General features: G+C 44.5%; 2 protein-coding genes across 3 annotated transcripts in view; both read left to right on the forward strand.

Annotated features, from left to right (window-relative positions):
* The first annotated feature begins 304 nt into the window (after window positions 1–304).
* The window catches only part of LOC128300248 (LIM and SH3 domain protein Lasp), a 60,825-nt gene continuing 41,065 nt past the window's right edge, over window positions 305–20,064 (forward strand). For both annotated transcript variants that reach the window (XM_053036250.1, XM_053036251.1), the window contains exons 1-2: window positions 305–1,048; window positions 17,216–17,310. In XM_053036250.1, the coding sequence (XP_052892210.1) occupies window positions 980–1,048; window positions 17,216–17,310 (164 nt within the window). In that variant the 5' untranslated portion in view covers window positions 305–979. The remainder of the gene's footprint in view (window positions 1,049–17,215; window positions 17,311–20,064) is intronic.
* Window positions 15,694–16,969, forward strand: LOC128300249 (zonadhesin-like). The gene is made up of 2 exons (XM_053036252.1): window positions 15,694–15,790; window positions 15,864–16,969. Exons 1-2 carry the CDS (start codon window positions 15,694–15,696, stop codon window positions 16,967–16,969), a joined length of 1,203 nt encoding a protein of 400 aa, XP_052892212.1.

The raw sequence follows: 20,064 nt of genomic DNA on the forward strand, positions 1-20,064 counted from the left end.
ACAAAAAAGTCCAAAACCATTAAATCGTAAAGAAATGGGAAGCAAACACAACATTCACGCGAGATAGTATTGGTGTCGCCGACGCACCGCAACTGCATACGCTCAAGCACCAACGGGAGTGCGAGAGAGCACCCCATGCATTTTGAACGCAGCCAGAGCGAGAAAGCACCACTGACCCACAAAATCTTCCATCCCATTCGAGCACGTTGCGAGAACGCTGTCGCTCTCCTTATGCTAGGTGAGTGTAAAAAAAGCCGCAATCGGTTTTGCTCAGTTTGTTCATCTCTCGCAAACCGAACGGACGTGTGTCGTGTGGCGTGTGCGTGCCCGCGTCGAATTGTTTTGTTTTACATTCTAACAGTGAAGTTATGTTAGCATTGAAGAAAGCGAACGAATAAAATTAGCGAACCTTGCCAAAATCGAGCGAACCCATCAGCGACAGCGAGTTTTTGTAGATAAAAACGTCCGTTTGACCACGCTGGAGTTAGCGCCTGATCGTTGCCGTTGTGTTTTTGCCCGCTTTGAAACGTTTCTGGTAACGAATTCCTGGAAGGTGTGTGCTGTGTTGCTCAGTGTGCGTGCGGCCGTGTGTGTGTGCGCGCGCTCCCGTGCATATGCGCTTGTGTGAAGCGCGTAAAGGTCTGATCTGATCGTACACGGTTGAGCGAAAAATAAAAAAAAGTAGTGTACACCCAGCACAGCTGGAAAAGGTGGAAAAAAGTTCAATCCAACCGGGTGAAAGTTCCCGAAGATCGATTCCCCACAATTTGGGCTCGTGGCTTGTGAGTGTTTGCCTGTGTGAGTGTGTGTGTGCATATATAACGCAGTGTGTGCGTGCGTGGTGCGGTTGATTTTTGTGAGAATTAAAAATTGACCTGTGCCCCATCTACCCAATCATAGCAACCATCGCGAAAGCAGCATTCGATCCCAATTCGAAGCAAAGTATCGCGTTGTCGAAGGTGCCAATTCCGACTTAAAAATGAATAAATCCTGTGCCCGCTGCCAGAAGGTGGTTTATCCTATCGAGGAGCTGAAATGTTTGGATAAGGTAAGCTTACTACGCGCATTAGTGAAGATGCTGGCCGCTTGCTCTGCATGCGGTCATTTGGTCATCATCCTTGTTTTTTTTTGCGAGATTATTTTCTGCACAAAAAGGCAATAATGGTGGTGGTGTTTTTTTTTTCGGTGTTTCGGTTTGTACGTGTATGCGTTCGCGATCATCTTCGATCGGGACGGAGCGAGGGCGTTTGCGGTGGTGTGCGTGAGAACAGACGCTGATTCTCGCACACCTTCAAAAAGCCAGCAGCCTAAAAGATCGGGGCTTTTTAAATAGTACGGACGGCCGCTAGCTCAACGCGGTGGAATGCGCGAGCCCAACAAATGTCAAATACACGGAGGTTGACGGTGATGGGAGGGAGTTACGGGACATCACTGATCCGGAAGTGGTGGGATTATTTTTTTGTATGTTTTTCCTAATTTTTTCTTCAATTTCTTCTCGCAGTCGAAGATATATGTCTTGCAAAGTGCAACATTTGCCGAGATTGATTTCAATGCACCAATCGACGGGAAGCGCCTACTGTGTCAGTGCCTGCTTGGCGGTGATTTTCATATTTAATCACATTGTTCTGTGTCATCATGACGTCATCAGATGATGACAGTGCGCGCAAGCACACTTCCCAGAATGATCGCGCTGTTATTTGCTGTGTTTATTTATCTGTTTAACAATGCGAACCTCACAAACAACAGCAAAAAAGCAAGTTGTGCAAATCCGGCAACGAAAAGGCACCAAACATATTTCCACGGAAAGATGCCATCTTTTTGTCGATAAGAAAATCGATGGATAGTGTAAAATTCCTGCGCGTGTGCTCTGCATTAAGATTGGGAATTTCCGCACAGGTAATGTGATAGAAGTAGTCATGGTACATACTGATAAGCGACATGTGTGCTACGTAGAGTGTCTCACGTTACGCGCGTCCCCAACAATAAATTTCGTCTCTGGTTATCAGCCCCAAGACTCGAGGGGACACAATCTTCCGTCACATGACGACGACGAAATTAAATCATACGCAAAGTAAAATAAGCAAAAAGGCAATGAGTTTGTTGTATTTTGTGTATGTGTGTTTATGTTGCAGTGTTGATAAGATAAGGAAAAAAGGCCGATACGGGGTTTGGCAATTACGGGCAACTTCAGTAGAGCTCTAGTAGCATGTGGAGAGTTCCGTTTTGGAATTTGCATTCAGTTTCTAAGTTGATTTGTTTTCTTTTCTGAAATCCCGTGTATCCCCCCTCACAGGGTGAATCATACCATGGCATAGGGGGTAAACTACACAGCACTAGTTTACTTTTTATTCATTTCATCTTACTATTTGTCGATTTTGGGTGAGAAATCAGCCCCGCGGCCGGCTTTGTTTTTGTTGATGCGGCATTGTTTGTTGACTGCGACCTTCACATACACACACACACACGCACACTATTCACACATATGGTGGAGCGGTCTGGAGTTTTGGGGGTGTAATGTTTAATGTTTGGTGTTTGTTTGCAAAATTATGCTTACTCGATGCTTGCGAAAAATAAATCACCCTTCCCAAACCCCACTTTATTTGCGAACGGTTGCGCCATTCGAAAAAAGAGAAAAAAACCGCTAGTTGATGCGGGGTTTTTTTTATCTGCCACTTCATGCAATTCACGTGAACCGCCTGGAATGTCGGGGAGATGCCGACACCTTGAGAGCCTTACGCGGTGCGTTTGTTTGTTTAGCTATTTTTTATAGCTCAACATTTAAAACCGTTTGCGTGGAGGTCACACTGCCTTCCCCTCTCCTAGGTGGAAGGTGGGTTCTCATGCCAGCCCCACTGGGGGTGGATGCCAATCGTATGCTTATTAACGGTGGCATACTGTTTTAGCCCGGTTTCAGCATGAGTTAGCCGCCCTTTTTTTGCGTAATAAAACAATTATGAAAACATGTGTTTTCCAACCTCGTGGGAAGGTGGGTGGGTGGGTTGTAGCAGCAAAAGGCGAGAAGCGGGGGTTGGGTTGCAAATGCAACTGTGCTGGGAGCAGTTCATCCGGTGCGAAACGGGCAATAAGAACTAATGCGCCTGCAGCGTTATTTATCATTTGCAGGGGAGGCGAAAGAAGGAGAGAGAGAGAGGTGCATGTGGAAAGGGAAGGAAATTGAATTTCCCATGCAGCAGCTAACCTAACCGTTTTTTAGCCCCGTAACTAGGTTAGATTGGCATGTTGTGGCAAGTGCAAATGTAAATGCTGAAAACAGTTTACTAAGGTGATACATTTTCATTAGGCATTAGGCTGAGAAATCATTATTTTGAATCAGTTATACATCTGCGTCTGTTTAATTTGTTGCAAAAAGTAAGCATAAATGGGAATAATATATTTTCTTTTGACGTTTGTTCTTGTTAGTCCGGAAGTGTCTGTTTAGCTTCAAATGCGATCATGAAAATCCTGCTGAATAACATCAGAAAAGGAAGATTCCTTTTTTTGTTGCAATATCTTTCCTATTGTTTAAGGGGGTGGTACACTATGGATTCCCAAAAATATGATAATTTTGTACGTTTTGTAATAGATAACTTTGAATCTATAATAAAAATGAAATGAATATTTTATTAACTTGTTTGAAGCTGGGTTAAAATCGCTTCTATATTAATTCGCATAATTCCTTTATAACGACATGGTGGCATCCAGTTAAGTGCACTGTCCCCTGACGGTTCTGTTAAATGAAGATTCGCCTCTGGTTGAGACGATCCGTCATATTTGAAATCATATTTGAAGTTTTGAGTCCTCGTTCGGAACGTTCGACATTGTTTCTCTTTTCGGCATGTAACTTTGGACCAGAATGTCTCAAGAACTGCGAATAAAGTTAATGGTCGAATAGATAGATACTCCAATAAGCGGTGTACTACCCCCTCTAAACTCATCGCCTGGTTTGTGTGTTGCTTGCTTAGCACCGTCTGTTCTACGCTCCCCAAGAAATCGTACGGAGAAAAGAACCAAACTTCCACCATTCATTTAATGCATCCAAACGGAACGACGTCGATGATGGTCATGGTCACAGGGTGGCCCCCATAAAGGGCAGTGGTGTGATAGGGAGAAGGTGGGAGGAGAGATCCTGTAAAATAAATCTGTGCGCAACCCGCGATCGAGAGCGAAACAGAGTGCTGCCTTTGTTTTGCTTTCCTGCCCAGTGCTTATTTTCCCACTTTATTTTACGCAGCTGTGGTGTGTCTTGCCCCGCAGTCTGCCGTTTGGATCTGACAGGTTTGTTCTATGCTCGTGGTGCATCTGTGCGTGTGTGTGTTTAAGCCGAATGGCTTCCACTTTTACGGCGAACCACTCTTCCCAATTCGCGGACCAACGGGAAGCCGCGAACAGATGAGGCCATTGGAAGGCTAAACTCTATTTTCAACAATTTCAAGCTTCGTTTATTAGATGATAAGCTGTTTGCAAATGTTTAGCCAGATTGCGATCGCGCACACTACACTTTCGTGGGGAGATAATGTGCCAAACAACGCAGTGGATGGCGCGCTTGTGAGATCATCAACTGTGGATCGTGTCGAGAAGACAATTTAGCAGCTTATAGGGAAAGTAAAACTAGAAAGTCGATGTCTCGCCGGGCAGAATGGAACACTTTGTTTGTTAAATAATGAACCTTTCGGACGTGTTTCGGTGCGCTGCCGTATGTGCAACAGGAAATGTGCTTCCTTCTCAAGCATCACCGGACATGTTGCGCCCTGGACGCCCGAACCGTGGCCTGAAGTGGCTTGACATTTGATCGCGCGTGTCTGTTGTGCCTGCTGCGAACGGCAAAGATGATGTATCTTGTTTTAACGGGAATAACCTAGGCAAGTGAGTTGTTGCTAAGAAAAACACAGCTTTAGCTACGGTTCTGATTATTTATAGGCATGCAGACGACCCAATGCACGTACACGCGTGAGCTGGCACACAGGCACAAACAGGCGGCGTGTGTTGCATCTTCCGGATATACATGAACGCACCGAAACGCATATAAAGGGACGCCTTGATAGGGCGTCTCAATTTGTGCTGGAAGTAGTGCTGGGGCTGGTTTGCATTAACTTAATCTTCCAACGCAGTGGGTGATTGTGTGCTTTAGAACCACGCTCGCAACAGACATTCGATCCCTGTGAGTGTGTGCAACAATATACACATGAATCATAATCATTAACAGTTTATTTTTTTATTGTAAGCATCAAATGGGAATCCTCTCCCCCCGGGGACACGTGTCCGTTGCGTGGTGGTCTGGAATTAGCCAAGCAAATTAATTTTATTTCTGCAAAGTTCGAGTTGACTCATTCTGTACCGCAAATAATGAAGTTACATGATTCAGACTCCAATAATAACGTTGATTTTGGGTGCAGCGTCGCCTATCCACGTATTTGGTAACGAATTTTAGACTTCCCAGCGAAAGACAAATTTGGCTTTATTGCCACTCAAATGGAGAACTTCCTTTTCTGTGACTGTGTGTGCGCTGATGAGAGGAGGATCAAGATTCTTACGTGTTGCTGTGCTCCGCGATCCCCCTAGCTTGGAATTCAGTGGACCGATACATAGACCGAGCCATTGTTCAAGTCCAATAAAGTACAATCAACTATGCTTGGAAGCTGAATGGAAGAGGGGGAAGATGAGCAATTTTCATCAATTGTCCTACCGCAAACGTTGGTGCAGTCTCGCTGGTTGGTGATGACGCTAGCGACCGCCTAAACTGCCCCGGCCGAATGTGCGTTACCGTCTAATCATGGGCGCATTTGTCCTCATAAAATTAGCAAACCGAAAAATTGCAAGCTTTGCAATAATAAAGGTGATCCTAATTTTCGGAACACTGTCGATACTGTTTTGTTTAGGAAATTTGGGTCGTTCCAGATGTTTAGAAGGTGCAGCAATCTCCCTGCTGGGAGATGATCGCAACCATACAAGGTGTGGTCGTCGATAGGTAATGATTCTTGGCCAATTTAGAGCGAAACAGATGTGCGAAAAACACAGTCCCACCGATCGGAAGCGTCGTCGTGGTGGGTATCGGAAAGCGAATGAGCAAATAGTCACGGCTTACATCTTTTGGAAGGCTACCGATGATCTCAAGCACTATTTACGCTTCCAACGAACAACAATTTAAAGAAATCCTCCACATCGTTCAGCACACATCTGGTCACGATGAGTTTGACACACGAGTTGTTAATTCTTTGCTCGCAGCGCGATCGAAATGACGTAAGCGGCTGGTGTGCGAGGCAAAAGTGTTTATGATGTGCGGTGAGTGCTCACGTCATCACGGCTCTTAGTTCCTGTAGGACGGAGTATTAGATCACTGGACACTTTTTCATTGCCAGCGCTCCGATTTGGTTAGTATTTGCAAACATGATCGTGCTAAATTATTGGCTTTTAATCGGGGGTGTTTTGTTTTTTGTAAGGAACGCGAGACTTTATCGTAATAATAACATCACAGTCAATGGAATGAATTGAGTTAACAGTGTGGCGCCGAATGTAATACTTCTTCGCCCATCGACGTGTTCACCTTGAGACGGATCGACTAGTGGTCAGTTGTCCACGGTGTTGCTGCTCCACTCAGCTGCTGCGAAACCCACTATCGATCACGTTTCACTACTGCGCTGGTATGTGTTGGTGGTCAAAGCGCGAGATCAATCGCGAACGTGATTCCAACGTCCACCCGGCCAATGACAGTTGGGATGATGAGGCGGCATATTCGATGGCTTTTTTTTGTTATGGGTTCCGTCCGGAGACATTCCAAGCACGCCCCACCCCGACAGTCGCGCACAATTTGCGTGTAAACTTTAACAACCGTCACAATCGCCGCTGACGATAGGAAAGGCCGCACGCGGCTGTACACGCATGCAGGGTGTGCAGTTGTCACACCCTGTGCGGTGTGCATCGTATGCACGTCACGGGTGTAGTGCACGGATTGTACGGCATCTCTCGCTTGCTCCAATTTCGATCGATATCAGCCTTCGATCCAGGGGGTGGACGAATGGGAACGCTGGGATGACAGTAATGGCTTCGGCAGCTGCACTTTGTTCCTGCATTAGGGGTGTATCGTTAGTTTGAAACAGCGAGGGAACTCTCCGGACTAATTGTGTTCGAATTTTCCGTCATGGTTTTGCGGATCTCGTAAATAGCACATCATTGTGCCTTTTGCAACGAATAGATACATTGGGAATTGATTTCATGGTCTGTGTAAATGGTTTTGAAATGATAAATTGTAACAATTGCAGCATGATGTCCACTCACTGAAATCTGGTTGCAATTGTAAATGAACGCCTGAATACTTGGGAGCGTAGCGCTTAATCGTTAAATAAAGTATTATTTGTTGGGCAGTAAATTTTTCACAAATAGTTTAATAGTTTAGAATTTTGGATCAAATTATGAAGTTCCAAAGACTGTATCTAGTAGGGGGCCATTAGAGTAGTTGGTGTTTTTCGGTGAATTATTATCTCTGAATAACCCATCTTTTTATTAAGGGATGTCTTGGGCTACTGGTCGAGGCCTCGTCAATGAAAAAGTTCAGAACTTCAGAAGACGTTTTGTAATTATATCCTTAAGCTCCTGAAGGTAAGAACATTTTCCCATTCGATATTCGAAAGACGTTCTTCTGGGTTCAGGGTGTACCCTAGGAGACCCTGATGACTTGTTGAGGTGCCAGCAGTCTGCTTCTGTTCGATTCTTTGACCATTCTCCACAAGTGGGAAGATATCATAAGTGCTCAATAAGTGCTATCCTGCGGAAAGAACTATAATCATTACCGAAGATACGAGAGTAATGCGTTCCAAAGAAATCCGTGTAACTCGAATAGTTATCCTTTTGATAGATCCTGTAAAACATAGTTTATTTGCCGTATTACCACTGGAAGACTGTCAAGAGTTTTAAGCTTTTATTTTGATGATAACTTTACCAACAATTTCGAAGATTTGGATAAAGTTTTAATACGTTTTTCTGTATATACGAAAAAGTCATGCAAAGTCATGCATCAACTAAGGGTAGAATTGTTTTACTCCAAAAATTAATTTGTTGAAAATGAAGCCGTTCCAATCAAATTGACAGGTCCGGTAGTTATAGTGTTAGGGTATCGTATATTTAAAAAAAATGTAGCGTATTTTAGAGATCATTTGAGATTGATTGATTGATTGAGAGCAGTACATTGAATTCCACATACAAAACTCCGCGAACTGTCAAATTTATAAATCTCCAAATCCACTTAGACTTAGGTAGTGACTTTATATCACGTTTTAAAACTTCTTCGCTTCGATGCGGTGCTTGCAGTTCAAACAAAGTTTCGTTCGCAGTTGCTGGATTGTTTTCGTCAAGGCAATTATTAACTGATAACGTTATCAAATCTTGTTTGTGGCACAATAAGATAGCATCAAAAGATGAGTAGGTAGATTCGCCACTGGATGTTAGAGAATTCTTATAAAAATCTCAAAGTTCAGTTCATTTTTAACGTTGTAACCATCAATGCCACACATTTAGGGTTAAGATAGCCTTGCAGATGCTTGTTGATATCAGCATAATCTATCTAACGTTACATTGAATCATACAACTTCTAGTTCATTTGCGTATCATTTTGAAGATTATATTCTCTTTACTATTCATCGAAAAAAAAAAAACAAATCCATACAGAGGTAAGTAGAAAAACCTGTTCGCCTTTCGATTAATTTTTTTTTGTGAACGAACTGGCCTGTTGTTTTTTTGTGTGTGTTGTTGTTACTGACGTGTGTCCGTTTTCAGCCTTCACGATCACTGCACGAACGCGCATATATGCGCTTAACGTGCCCCCGATCGAACGTGACAATTTTGTTGCTGTCCAGACCGGCTTCCAAACATCATCCACAGGCCCGGCACGGCCACCCGGCCAGGGTGATGGGTCTTATGTCAATGTGGATGACGATGATGGTGACGATGATGAGGGGTTTTGCGTTTGGAATTTTTATCGGTGAATATTTAACATTCCACTGTCACATTCGATCCGGTAACGAACCGTTTCGGGTGGTTAGGTGGTGATTTTGTAGGCAATGCCAACATGTGCCCGTGTGCTCCTCGTATTCATTAACGATCGTAGAACGTATTTGGGAAGGAAGTTCCGCGTTCGTGCGTCTGTTGCTGCTTTCGCTTTCGCTCGCAGCTGAGGGTGTTTTAGCTGATTAGGGGTGACCAGTGGTTGATTTGCATTTGCAGCGGAATCAAAGTCCGTGCGATGGTTATCGGTTCACTTTCCCCTGCCCGTTGGTCGTCGGAGGGTCGTAGAATTATGAAATATCTTAACTTTAGTGTGTCGATAAATATTGCTTGCGCGATATGTTCCCATAAAAATGGAACCAAGAAAGGCTAGATAAAATAAGGTCAGTACATTAAGATGCGGTGGGAGAGAAGGGGATCAGAAGAGGGTGGTAGCCAAGAAGACCGGTACCAGCTTAACCGGGCAGAGCAGACTGGAATTGTACAGAAATGGAAAAGTTGAAGCCAACCAGATCGTCGTGAAACTGAAAGCTGTTCAACAAGTTGTCCTGCCGTCCGCTGTATGCAATGATCATGATCACACGCCCCGTTTACTGCGCCACGTTTTGGGCGATCTCTGGTCGGCAGGAACTTGGTTCGCGATGAGAGTACCAGAACGGCTGCCTTACGCAATGGGCTAATAATTATACTAATCATAAGCTCCATATGATGGTTAAGCGCTTACCGCTAGTATCACGGAAAGAAAACATCCTTTGCGTGCTGCATCTGAAAGTGTTCTGCCACACCACACCTTCGATGAAATGGTTTATATTGTTCGGTTGGCCTGCCGGAATGGATTGTTTATAATATGCATTAATTTAATTGCCAAAGAGCAAAAACCTCCGCCGGAGAGGAGGGCTTGTTTTTGCTGTACGAGACATGTAAACATTCATTCATACCTGTCTACCTTTAGGGTTGCGAGTGCGTAATCTAAACAAGCGACGTGCATAATCGACATCGACTCCGGTGCAGGCTTGAACTACAGCCATTGCGTAATCGAAATGTTCCTTGCTTGCGTCAACATGCGCACAACCTTTTTATTTCTGCTTGTAAAAGGTTGCTGCGGTGTCCATGTACTTGCGGCGCACTTTAAATGTTCTATTTGAGATAAAGTTTGTAAAAAGGTTGTATAATTACTACTGCTGAGGAATACCTTTTAGAATGAAAGTTTTAATGTCCAATTTAATGTCTATTCCCATCTTACGAACCTCATAATGAAGCTTATTTATTTCTCAAAGTTTAAGGTAAGTTTAAGGCTAAAAAGATCTTGTTGCTTGGTGTTGTTAATCCGTTCGCTTCTTACCAGGTTAAAGAAGCCATTTGGGTGGTGTCTTTTGAGCCAGACTCCAGTGCTAGCGGACCGTGTAGCTATCGACTTTCCTTGATCACTTCTCAGTAGGCAAGGTCGCGTTGATCGCCAACGATATACATATGCGCCTCTCGGAGAAGCTTTTAATGGTGGTTTCGTCTGTTTCGATTCTCGTTCGAGGGCACATAAAACTAACACTATCATGCCGCTGTATTGCGATGTTTTTCCGCAGTGGAGTTTGCAACGGTCGCGATCGCCAATCGGCTCTTGCGGACCGGTTTCTTTATGGATCGGCGCGAACGACGGTTTCAAACGACGTTTCGTCCATGGGCTTGAACCTGTTCGATCTGAACGCGTATCATCAATACAGCCAAACCAGCCGTGTGTGCGCGGGTGTGTGCGTTTGCTTGGTTTTTAACACAACTCCCAACCAAAACGACGACCCCCACACCGGAACGTACTGTGCAATCGAGCATAAATGTGTCTTCCCTGTTTATGTCCAGCAAATGTTTCGGATGTTGCGCATGTGAAGCGGGTGAACACAGATGAACACCACCACCGTGTGCGGCTGGACGCACACCGTGTTCCCCTTGATTGGTCGTCCGGAACCTCCACAAAGCTATGGGAATGAGATTGTGTCAACTGTGAAACTGAGGGGGTTGATTGAAAATATGGCGAAAAAAAATGGGCAACAAATCGTTCTACAACAATCGAATCGGGTTAGGCCAGCGCTGTTGAACTTGAACTGCTAATGGACGGGAAGTGAAGCTTGACAGGGAACAGTCTACAGTTTGTTGATACACATTGGACTGTCCAACAGTTCGTTAGGGGCCATTCTTTATTGTGGCATTCGGGGTTTGGGTTTCAATTAATTGGGTTCCACTGTACAGCAACATTATTAATTATTTAGTCAATAACGCGTTTTTGATGACGTTTGATGAGCTTCACTATTATTTCTTCGCAAATATCGTTTCATGGCGCTTGCGTGCCTCACCTTTAATTGGTGTCCGAATCTGCATTCGGTAAGCTTTGCTATTGTTTTTTTGTTGCTGTTGTTGCTCTTGCAGAAAAGTACCTCCATAAACAATGTTATCCGTTTATGTGGTTCTCACAATTAAACATAAATTTTGCTGGAAATTGTTTAACTTCTTCCTGCTGTTAATAGCTCTGCTGGTCGAGATGATAGACCTTGGAAAAGATGGGCGACAACAAACGACAAAATAATTTTGCATTTCACAAACCAAAACTAGGCTTTGGTTTGCCATTGTTTGCACCATAACATATTAAATATTGTGTTGTTTAAAAATGTAAACCATCATTGTTGGGTTTTTAAATATTTTATTAACACGAGTGATTCAAACCCGAAAATGAATCTCTGTAGGTTCGTGAAAATGTATCTAATAGCCGTTATTTAGATGGAACACATTCTTGAAATTTACAATAAATCTGGGTTTTATTTTAAATCTCAAAATTATTAAATTTGTCTGTATGTGAAAAGGCTATAAGTAGCACAAAGCGCAATGATTCAGAATGAATGAATGATTTAATTTTTACTAGAGAGTGAGTTAATTCAAATCTTCAAGAAGAGCATTTTTAACTCTTTTGCGATTAAACTCATTCAAAGCGACTTAAATCATTCAAAACAGCGTTAATTGAACTCATCACGGTGACCATCAACTCACGATTTAGTTAATGGTTGAGTTAACTTAGGAATTAATTCTTCAAGACGACCTCATGATTTAAATAATGAGTGAGTAGAATGAGACTGTTGTCGTAAAAGAATATATTCTCTTTAAACGCTTGAATCTGATTATGAGTGAGTTAAACAGTTTAATCTTTATTCTACCTCCTTGACTCATATTTAAATCCTTCAAATGAGTTAAATTTACCAGCTGTAATCACGTTATTAAAAATCCTTTGTATTAGTTAATCTTAACTGAATGTTGTTACTTGCATGATTCTTGAAATTTTGAAGATTCTTCAATCTTCATAATAGAGATTCAGATTCAGTATTCAAATTCACCCAAAGTTAATTTTTTGTTTCATTTAGATTGTTTATATAAGGTCCCCTTTTCGGCCGTAGTTCAGAGCATATTTTATGGGAATAAAATAATTTTTAATCAAGCATATTTGCATCGACCCCGCCGACGCTAGTGAAGAAGTTACATCACGATCATTTTGGCTTGTGTCTTTGTAGCAAACAGGCGCCGTAGTGGAAGCGAAGCGCCTACTACTTTCTCCATTGACCCCTTGGCATCAGCCCGTGTCAGCAGCCGTACCAGCTTCTGCCTTTGAAAACGCCACGGAACCTGCATAATACTCTACCCGGATGCAATATGACCCTTGCACGAGTTGTGTCGTTTCGTTTCACTCTTGCTCTCGACCGAAAGGAATGTTTTAATCGACAAGACGAGGCTGTTTTTTTGCGTAGCTCAAACTCGACGACGTTCAAAGAGACACGACGGTGTGCGATGAAACTATCCGGCGAATGAGGTTATTACACTTGGAAGGTTATGCGATTTCGTCTCTGTTGCGCTGAATGATGTCGCTTTGTGACACGGAGGAGACGCACTGTTCACCATTCCACCCAATCACTTTCCCGTTTTGCATTGGGCTCGAGAGATTCGAGATCGTGTGTACCACGCCGGGCACACGGACGGTTGATGTCTGCAATTTGTCGTACCCTTTTGTCCGGAAAGTGTACCGCAGGCACTGGCGCGAATGAGCATTTGAAACCTTCGGAGCCCTATAGACCCCCGAGGCGCCGAGGCGCCGTATCCAAAAGGAAATGGTGTGAGTTTTTTCAAGGCACAAAGTGAAAACGGGAATGTGAGACACGGGGAGAGGGAGAGCGAGCGAGGCAATCGATGATCGTCGTCGCCTGTGGGCAAGATTTTCCCTTCAACTTCCTACCCATCCATCCATCATGGCAGCTTTTCCAAATCACTGGCAAACGAAATCAACAATAACGTCAACGAGTTAGGATCTCCCGCACACGCTTTGGAGGAGAAAGTTGCATTACCTCCTACCATCAGCGGGTACTTGTGTCGGATGTCATCATTCAAAGCAATCCGCTGTCCACCCACCACCACCAACAGTCCCCCGCCATGGCCGGTTCCGCGCTTCGGGGGTTGCTTTTCCATTTTTGGGGAAAAGTGACAAGACGTCTTCCTAGTGTGCATAACAACGTGTTGATATTTGCACTGGCTGTAACTAAAGTTTGTAACTGTTCCCCTGTCTTCATGAACAACACGTTTTATTTTTTTTTTCGACTCCTCAGTACATCGTCGTTTCCTCGGTATCGGTAGCGGAGCTAGTGCTGTTACGACTTCCACCATAAAAAACGTCTAGCCTATCTTGGACGAGCGCTGATTGAGTGTGTGTGGTGCGTGTCCAATCGTGGTCTCGAGTACGACTCGTTACGTAAACGGATATGAAGGCTCATCAACACCTTCCTCCGCGCTCGATCCGCCCCGCAGTTCGTATCGCGTGTTTATCGGAACCGCCACCGGATCGGAAGCGTTTAGTTGCGTACCTGACACAATTTCACTTTCCATTTCCATTAATTGCCGTTGATAGATGGTTAGTGGGAAGGCGCGCAATAGCGGTTGAGCGGTAGGTGACTACTCTCGTTGGTGAATTAGTCATGGTTGGGGGTGGAGATAATGGTAGGTTGGTTGTCCAAACAATATGGCTCCACGTATCCTCCATCCTGTGCAGTACTGGTGCAGTCAGATGATTCGGTTGCTTGATGTATTTCTCAATGAGAGTCGATCGTTTAGCAATTCGAATTATTAGTTAGAATTAGTGTAGGATAAATCAATTCGATTTGAATTCTGAACCATGATCTTCCGTACGCAGGACTAACTATCCGGCTTCTTGTAAATAAAGTCAAAGAATCCCAGAAATGAGACAGGTCTAGACCTCTTTTGGATAATGTGCCGGTAAGGAAGGAACTCTGGTCAAGATTCTGAACAGAATGAATGAATCTGTTTCTCTGCTCTAAAGATTCTCGAATTCACCAAGATTTCTGACTTGAATGACTCAGAAATCATATATGACTTTTCACTCTGATTCATATGAATGACTATTCTCAAAAGATTTGTTAAGCACAGCACTACGTAAAGTCATAAAAGGTTCAATTTATTTGAGTTGACAAATAATGGTGCAATTTGAGATCATTGTCTTCAGGCAACTTCACAGCTTCTTTAAGGTACACAGAGTACAGAGCCTTGTTAGAATTATCTGACATACGTAAAATGGCAGATAGTAGAGATGTATTACAACTTGGCCAGATCATAGTTCATTTATTTAGGCGATAATAGCTTATTGAACTTGTTATTCTAAATGAGTTGAGCTAATCATGTAGCTGCTTTTTATTGATTCCAAGCACAATTTCTGCCAACTTTTTCCTATGTTAATGTGCCGTTCCCTGCCTGAGGTTCTCTTTTCCTTGAAAGTGATTGATAACCTTTCGTGAGGGTATCATTTTGCACTGTCTAAACGACCGACGAAAACCCGTGCTGGGTGTGGTGTGACTAGGCTTAATTTCATGCAACTTCCACAAGTCCACTTTATGTATCATCCGGTCAAATGGTCGATGAACATGCACCATCGATTTATAGTCCAAGTTGAAGAAGCATTCGCACACTGGAGGAGTTGTCTTGTCGATGAAGGTAAACGGATAGGGTTGCCGGTAGACGACACTGTGTGTATAGAAAAGGGGCACTTGAACTCGAAGATGCGAATGGTAGGCTGATGCCGACACGATGCCGATGCGGAACTTTTTGGTGCAACGATAGACATTTTGATTTTGACAGCAAGATGTCATAATATTGCCCTCACATTTCACAATAAAAACACACGCACTATCGCTGAGCCACTGCTAGCACACGCTGAGGGGCATATCCTCGTGCCACGCCTAAGTTCAAGTTCGGTTCGGTGTAACCGGCGTCCGTAAACTTTGCGGCATGTTTCGGCACTGCTGGTGGAATGACTCTTTCGATATGGCAGTTTGTTTGGAGTCCTGCAAACTTCAGCTGTTTGTTTCAGCGTGAAGGGTTAGCGGACCTGGCAGCAGATCCGTTACAAACCGTGTACAGAGTGGTAAACTTTGTCCAGCACAGTTGGTACCGTCCAGCACGCACTGGGACGTACGCGCCCAATGTTTTGCTGGTTCTTATCATGCCCGAATGGTAATGTTTTTACTGAGCACACGACGATACCAGCTATCGTGTGTCGAAGGCTCCATGGGTTTTGTGGCGTAAATCCGTTGCTGTGGTATAAATTTTGCTATAAAGTGAAAACCTTTCCCAAACCTGTGGTCAGAGTTCTTTGGGACAGCTTACACAATGGACACCAACGTCCGGTTGTTGCTTTCGGTCCATCTTCTGCTGGTGCTGGTGGGTTGTTTGCCCAGCCTGACAGCAGCTCGCCGTGCTAGTCAAAGTAAGTTCTCGTGGTTCGGAGTGGTCTAAACTTGATGTATTCTAATGTGCCTTTTGTTTATACTTCGTTGTAGAATGTTGTCCACCGAACGAGGTTCTCCTCTGGTGCCCGCCTGTGTGTGAACCGACGTGCGACAATGACTGTGTACCGACGCCAACCGGCGTCCCGATGGAGACTTGCGTCTGCAAACCAGGATTCGTGCGCCACCAGGGACGTTGCATCGAAAAGTGCGAATGTCCTGCACCGTGTCCTCCAACGGTCCCACCAACAGAGTGTCCACCACCGATGACGACACCAAGACCTTGCGCACAAACCTTCTACGGTGTGGGCCGCAGTGGGGATGACCTTTCACCGCCCAGACTACATTATCCGCGGCCCTTCTCCCAACCCGGTCCGTACTCCATGATGTCACAGTCTCAGAATCTCTCGTCATGCTCCAACTATCTCTACCGTCCGGTGAGACCGTGTCCTCCGAAACCGGACCGCACCACGACGATGTCACCGTTCGAGGTGTGCCCTCCGAATGAGGTGCAGCAACCTTCGCCCGTCTGCTGCGAGGAAACGTGCACCAGTAACTGTGCGGCTGTACTGTGTCCTGCGCAGCCCCCGACGGGTCCGCTGGTGTGCACCTGCGATAGCGGGTTTGTGCGGCACGAGGGTCGTTGCATAGCGCGCGAACAGTGTCCGGTGGAGGAACCGGTTAAGTTCTGCGGCCCGAACGCACATTACAGTCCGTGTACGCCCTGCTGTCAGCAAACGTGCGACAATGATTGTAGCAAGATCTTCTGCATAGCGGCCTGTACCGGGCCACCGACCTGTGTCTGTAACGAAGGGTATGTGCTGCACGAGGGACGATGCATACTGCCGTCCGAGTGTCCGCGCAAGTGTCCACCAACTACGGAAGCACCTCCTCATGCGTACTACTATGCGGATAGGTCGTGTCCGCCCGTGTGTCCACCCGGTGCAAGGCTCCTGCCTTACAGACCCTGTTGCGTGGACACTTGTGCGACGGACTGCCGATTGGTACGTTGCGCGCCCACCAATGACGACACTCCGACCTGTGTGTGCGATTACGGGCTGGTGATGCACCATAATCGATGTATTCCGCGTGAGCACTGTCCGAATACGAACCAACCGACGTACGGTTGCTACAGTGGTAGTCACTCGAATCCATACTAGTTCCTGATGGTGGATGACTGAAGAATACTATTTTAATAAATTATGTTTCCTACAAAATGATATCCCCCGCGCCCGGCTAATTGCAATTTATTACGCTACTCATGAGAAATGGTAGTTTGGAAAAAAGCTTCTAATGATTACACAGCACAAAGTACTCGAAGCTCTTGTTAAATAACATCTCGCTCTGGTGTATACCTTCGTGACTAATTTCTCGTTATGTTTTTTTATTCTTCCGTTCCATTTTAGACCTGGCACAAGACGTGCTTCAAATGTCACGAATGTGGCATGACGTTGAACATGAAGACGTACAAAGGATTCAACAAACTGCCGTACTGTGAAGCGTAAGTAACCACCACCCACCACCACCACCACCACCGCCGGTTGCGCAAACGATTCTTGGGTGTTGTCACACGCACACACACACCACCCTGGTGCAGTGAGGGGAGATGCCCTTGACTTGTCTGATATTGTCCGATGCATCGGTCCGTTCCAGAGCACCTCCCGCACCGTTTCAAGGGGGTTTAGTTGTGCTTTTAGCATCCGTGCCGGTGGTTGCAGCTTGGCCAACTGTTTATAAACATTTCGGACGCCATGGAGTTTGGGTGTGCATGGTCACCGTACTACGGTCGAAGCGTGTTCGTGGTTAGCCTGCGAGTGGGCCCAACAGTGGGCCGGGCGTAATCGAAGGGACCGGAGCTGCATAATAAGAAGGGACTGCAGGCTTTGCTCGGATGGGGAAAAACACCTTGTTCAAGGCCTTTACCGTGGAAAAAATGGCTGCTTCATTTGCCCTTAAAGAATCGTTTTGCCCACAGTTATATTTTCGGAAGCTCAATTCGCTTATGGCTTCCCGTGGGTGGGTCAATTGGATTAATGCAACACGGGTCGCTAAGTTTGTTGTCGTCGTATGGTCACGTTATGAGTAGCGGAATGTTTTGCAGGAGAGAGTTTTTATTTTATTTTTATATTTGAACTACACCAAATAATCTCTCCCCTGATTGTCTACAAAGTTAACAGAGAAACTTGTTGCACCGAAGTACTTAATGTAAGGGGTTTCCTTATTTTTTTTCGTTCTCTCACGTTCCCTTTAAATCGGTGTTTCTGGTCTCAATTTAATTTCTCCCCCAATTTGATGAAACCGGCAATATGAAATCCGATACTTGAAGTTAAAGCCTTTGCACGGTGAAGGGCCGAAATCATGCGGTGCTCTAGCTGTTGCTGCTATTATACTACCGCTTGGGCAGGTCGATATTGCGAAGGGAAATAGGTGTGTGTGTGTGTGTGCATACCGGGTGAATCTAAAATCCCGCCGAAGAGCAGGCAGGCTTTGAGTGCGCTATCGATATCACAAGCATCGGCGCTCACGCGACCGTATTTTTATCGATGGTCCGTGACGGTGTCGGCGTGGCTTGAAAGAATATCCCCTTCAAACAAACCAAAATGATACCTCCGACCTGATTCTGTACCGGTCATGTTTGGATTATCCGCGCACCGTACGGAAGCGGAGTGGCTTAAGAGCTTTCGGGCAAAACAGCCCAACTCTGGCTGTGGTTATGCTTGCTCCGTTTTGATCACTGCGATTTGTTGCTGGTAAGCGTTCGTGATGTTCCTGTCTGTCGTGGGGGCTCCTTTTAAGCATAGCGCGGACATCCAAGCGATCGTGTGCGGCGTTGGCTCTCACGGACGTCAAGTGTTGGTTGTTGTTTCCGTATGATGCACGATCGAATGTCGCAACCGGAGAATATGTTCAAAATAAAATAAAGAAATGCAAGAAATTTGATATGTACACAGTTTCTTGATGCAGTCTTGATGCGTATTATGCAGAATTTCTTTCATAATTGATGAAGTGACGCAAGTACTTGGATAGAGCAATTGATCACATGATCTTTAAATGAAGAAACAATATTTATTTTTATGAAATTTGATCTCTTGTCATTTTTTGTTTCCATTATTATGATCACTATTAAGTACGCTAGGTTTGTTTATAAAAGATTCTCCATTATTTTCTTACTCAAGTAACTATTTCTTGATAATAATAATTATAATATAATTATGTATAAAAGAATAATACCAACCAAAGAATCAAATCTATTCTGATCTGTTCCCTCGTATACATTACGGAATTATCTAACGTCGAACAAATAATTATCAAGTAATAGACAAATTCTTGATCTCCTATTTTCTCACGAGGTTGAAATGTCTAATAAAAGGAAAATGTTGTTTTGTTGTAGATTTACTCTTTTTACTTTAAGTTGAGCTCATATTTGGAGAAAGTTTTTCGGCACCACACAACATCTCTCTTGTGGCCTTTCCTTAACACCCTTACTTTACCATTAGACAGGGGTAGATTGTTTTGCCACCTGACGCTGACGTTACCCCAGTATCACACACTGCCAGTACACGCAAAATTAGCCTGTTAATGTAGGTCAGGGGCTCAAGGGTTATTTTTTCTTCTCTCGGGCGTTTCGTCCGGCTGTGAATTGCGATTGTTTGTTGGATGTAATGTATTTTTTTCATCAGTTGGATTGCGCTTTTACTTTGTAAATTATGGTGTTTTAAATACACCAGTTTCACCTTCGTTCGAAAATTTGCGCCACAAAAAAAGGTCCGATTGTGGTTATGGTGCCTATCGCATGAATGGGCTTTGTAAGGGAATTTGACGTTTGATTTTTCACAAATATGCGCGAGTTGGTTAAAAAAGTACATGCAGGTTTAACAATCGTCTGATGTTAGGGGGTTTTTTCTGTTGGAGGTGGAGATCCAAACAAGCGTGAAGGTTAACTCATTCGGCAAAACATCATTGTACGTAGAGGAATTTAAAAACAGCCACCGTACTGTGGGTTCCCTTTTTCGGGGTTGCTTTCACCAACCACTTGCTATCAGCAGCGACTTGCTAGAGTAAGGTTCTGCGGATGAATTCAGATAGTTGGTTTGTTGGAACGTTAAACAGCACCGATTAACTTGCTAATACGTTGAAGGTATTTCCGTAACGGGCGCCGACTGCGGAACTAACTTGAATCGTGCCATTTACGCCCTTTTGAAGTTTTTTCGCGAGGACGTTGATCGCAAATGGTTGGTGCGCCACAAAACCGGCT

This window comes from Anopheles moucheti, chromosome 3 (genome assembly GCF_943734755.1).
Source record: "Anopheles moucheti chromosome 3, idAnoMoucSN_F20_07, whole genome shotgun sequence".
Taxonomy (NCBI): domain Eukaryota; kingdom Metazoa; phylum Arthropoda; class Insecta; order Diptera; family Culicidae; genus Anopheles; species Anopheles moucheti.

What these genes read in the sequence shown, in the direction of transcription:
- LOC128300249 (XM_053036252.1), top strand. Translation starts at nt 15,694, where the DNA reads ATGGACACCAACGTCCGGTTGTTGCTTTCGGTCCATCTTCTGCTGGTG. An exon ending in AGCTCGCCGTGCTAGTCAAA is followed by an intron (nt 15,791 to 15,863) that starts GTAAGTTCTCGT and finishes ACTTCGTTGTAG; the next exon opens with AATGTTGTCCACCGAACGAG.